At 46.5% G+C, this 2,500-nt stretch overlaps 1 protein-coding gene across 9 annotated transcripts in view; it reads left to right on the forward strand.

The window, feature by feature from the left end:
• Positions 1–2,500, forward strand: part of nfixa (nuclear factor I/Xa) — a gene marked incomplete at its 5' end in the record, with an annotated part of 151,596 nt that overhangs the window by 140,384 nt on the left and 8,712 nt on the right. For all 9 annotated transcript variants that reach the window (XM_084044367.1, XM_084044372.1, XM_084044371.1 and 6 more), the window contains one exon: positions 1,305–1,393. In XM_084044367.1, the coding sequence (XP_083900493.1) occupies positions 1,305–1,393 (89 nt within the window). The remainder of the gene's footprint in view (positions 1–1,304; positions 1,394–2,500) is intronic.

The raw sequence follows: 2,500 nt of genomic DNA on the forward strand, positions 1-2,500 counted from the left end.
GGGAGAGAGAGAGCGGCGAGGTGTCGCTCAGTCGACTCGGTTCGGTCACACCCAGGCAGAAGCGCCGCCGCACCACCAGAGTCGGGCCACGGGAGAGGCACGGCCGAGAGGGCGGGGCACAGGACGGACCTGCCGGGACGCTTTATCTCCGTCTTCTCATTTTATTACCTTCCCTCCATCGTTCCTCGTCCCTGTGCTTCCGCACCCTTTATTTCCTCCCCTCCCCTCCCACCTCGCTCACTTTAATGGCTCATCACTTTATTTTTTACTCATTTATATGAACGTCTATAATAAATCAACATCCTGCCCCTCCCCCCCTCTCCGTCTTGTTCTTGCCCTGATCAATGTCTTCACTTTTTCTCTTTCTTTGTTTTTTTTTTGCTTCCCCCTCTATTTTTTTCTTGTGTCAGATTTTTTAAATAAAAACATTTAGTTACAACTCACGAAACACATACACATTACTGTGCACTGTATAACCACACTGACTCTCACTCTTAAACCTGATTTATTCTTCGTGGTACAACGGTCGATCTGCAAGCTCACAGCGCCTCTCGATGCGACACGTTGTGAGCTTGTACATCGTATATATTTCCGCCCCGCGACACCGCCGTACGGCGGAATATAAATGAAGCATTACACAGAAGACTGACATCACCCCCTCACCCTCAGTCAAGTCCAGTCAAGCACAGCAACAGCTCCGCTCGTCATATCGGCATAATGGAGTCCAGTGAGCACAACTGCCCTAAATTTGACCCTGCGTCACTGAATCGCGTCACATTGTATGGGCGCAATGCTCCTCCCAATACTTTACTTATAAAAGGGAGCATTGCATGTCAATTACTTGATTCATACAACTTCTGGTTCCCCTATTATTATTATTATTATGCATGTCTATTCAATCCCTAGTGATTTTTTTCAGGATTAAAAAGATGTTTCAAACAGTCACAGTGGCCAGGGGCTGCTGAGGATCATCTGGAACAGCAGAGGGTCTATAGGGGGGGGATTGTTATGTGTATCCCCCTGTTAACCATACATTTACATGGGAAAGTGAGGGAAATTTACAATTTACCTGTCCATAACTGCCCATAACAAATCACCCCACAACATGATAGAATACTGGTACCCAGATCCATTGAATTAATGACACAGTGCTCCAAACCCTATTGTTAGTTATTTCTGTGTGTGCGTGTGTGTGCGTGTGTGTGTGTGTGTGTGTGTGTGTGTGTGTGTTTGTGTGCGCACACGCACGCACGCACATGCATGTGTGCACGTGCACACACATGACTCTCTGTCTCTGTCTATAGCATACTCCACGGCAGGCTCCACAGCTTCCAACCGGTTTGTCGGCATCGGAGCACGGGACAACTTTCTGAATATCCCCCAGCAGACTCAGGTACAGTAGCCTACACCCCCCTCGCTATATAACAGCCAAAGAATGCTACTAAAGATCAAAAGTGGTCTTCATATATGCTTGATACTAATATGATACCAAAACAAATGGTGCCGAATAGCACTAAAATGGTTCTTTGGCTTGCAATCATCAGGCGCGTGTGCGTGTGCGTGTGCGTGTGCGTGTGCGTGTGCGTGTGCGTGTGCGTGTGTGTGTGTGTGTGTGTGTGTGTGTGTGTGTGTGTGTGTGTGTGTGTGTGTGTGTGTGTGTCTGTGTGTGTGTGTGTGTGTGTGTGTGTGTGTGTGCGTGTGCGTGCATTTGTGTAACATGGTTTCTGCAGGCATCACAGGGTTTTTATAAACAAGTTTATTTTCAGTGTTTAATTCGGCGTGAAGAGACGGGTATCTGAGGTGGGTCATTTTACCCTCAGCCATGACTGGGAACCGATCCAAGAGCAAAGAGAAGAGCTTAGAGTGCTGTAAGGAATCCATTTGTTGTAGAAAATATCGTCAGCCGTAGCAGTTTGCAAAGTTGCCCACCTACATTGACCATGTATATCAAAGCCCTTTTATTCCCCACTGTATTGGTTTACAGTGTCTGAACCACAGTAGTTTCTCCATGGTGGATTATGACCAGTACCAGTTGGTATTCTGCCCTACCAACTGGTCTTGATTTATCTCTGCTAGTCACCACAGTACTGTATATCGTCTCTGTCGGATGGAAACCTTGTATGTCCAACACTCTTACTTTCCTGGAAAAAACAGAACCTGTGTTCCAGTGGATCCAATGTAGTTATTATTTAGTCAAAAGCTCTTGTTAATACTTTCCATTGGTTAAATATTCATGAAACCCACAGACACACTTAACCACTTTGACTTTCAAAAATAGCACATGTAAATGGTGCATTTATATTGCGCTTTTATCCAAAGCGCTTTACATTGATTGTGCCATTTACCCATTCACACACACATTCACACACCAATGGCGGAGGAAACCATGCAAGGCACCAACCTGCTCATCGGGAGCAATTAGGGGTTCAGCGTGTTGCTCAAGGACACTTCGACACTAACTCTGGGGGAGCGCCCCAGCCCGGGATCGAACTGGGAACCT

This window comes from Gymnoscopelus microlampas, assembly GCF_963454915.1.
Source record: "Gymnoscopelus microlampas genome assembly, chromosome: 2".
Lineage (NCBI taxonomy): Eukaryota > Metazoa > Chordata > Actinopteri > Myctophiformes > Myctophidae > Gymnoscopelus > Gymnoscopelus microlampas.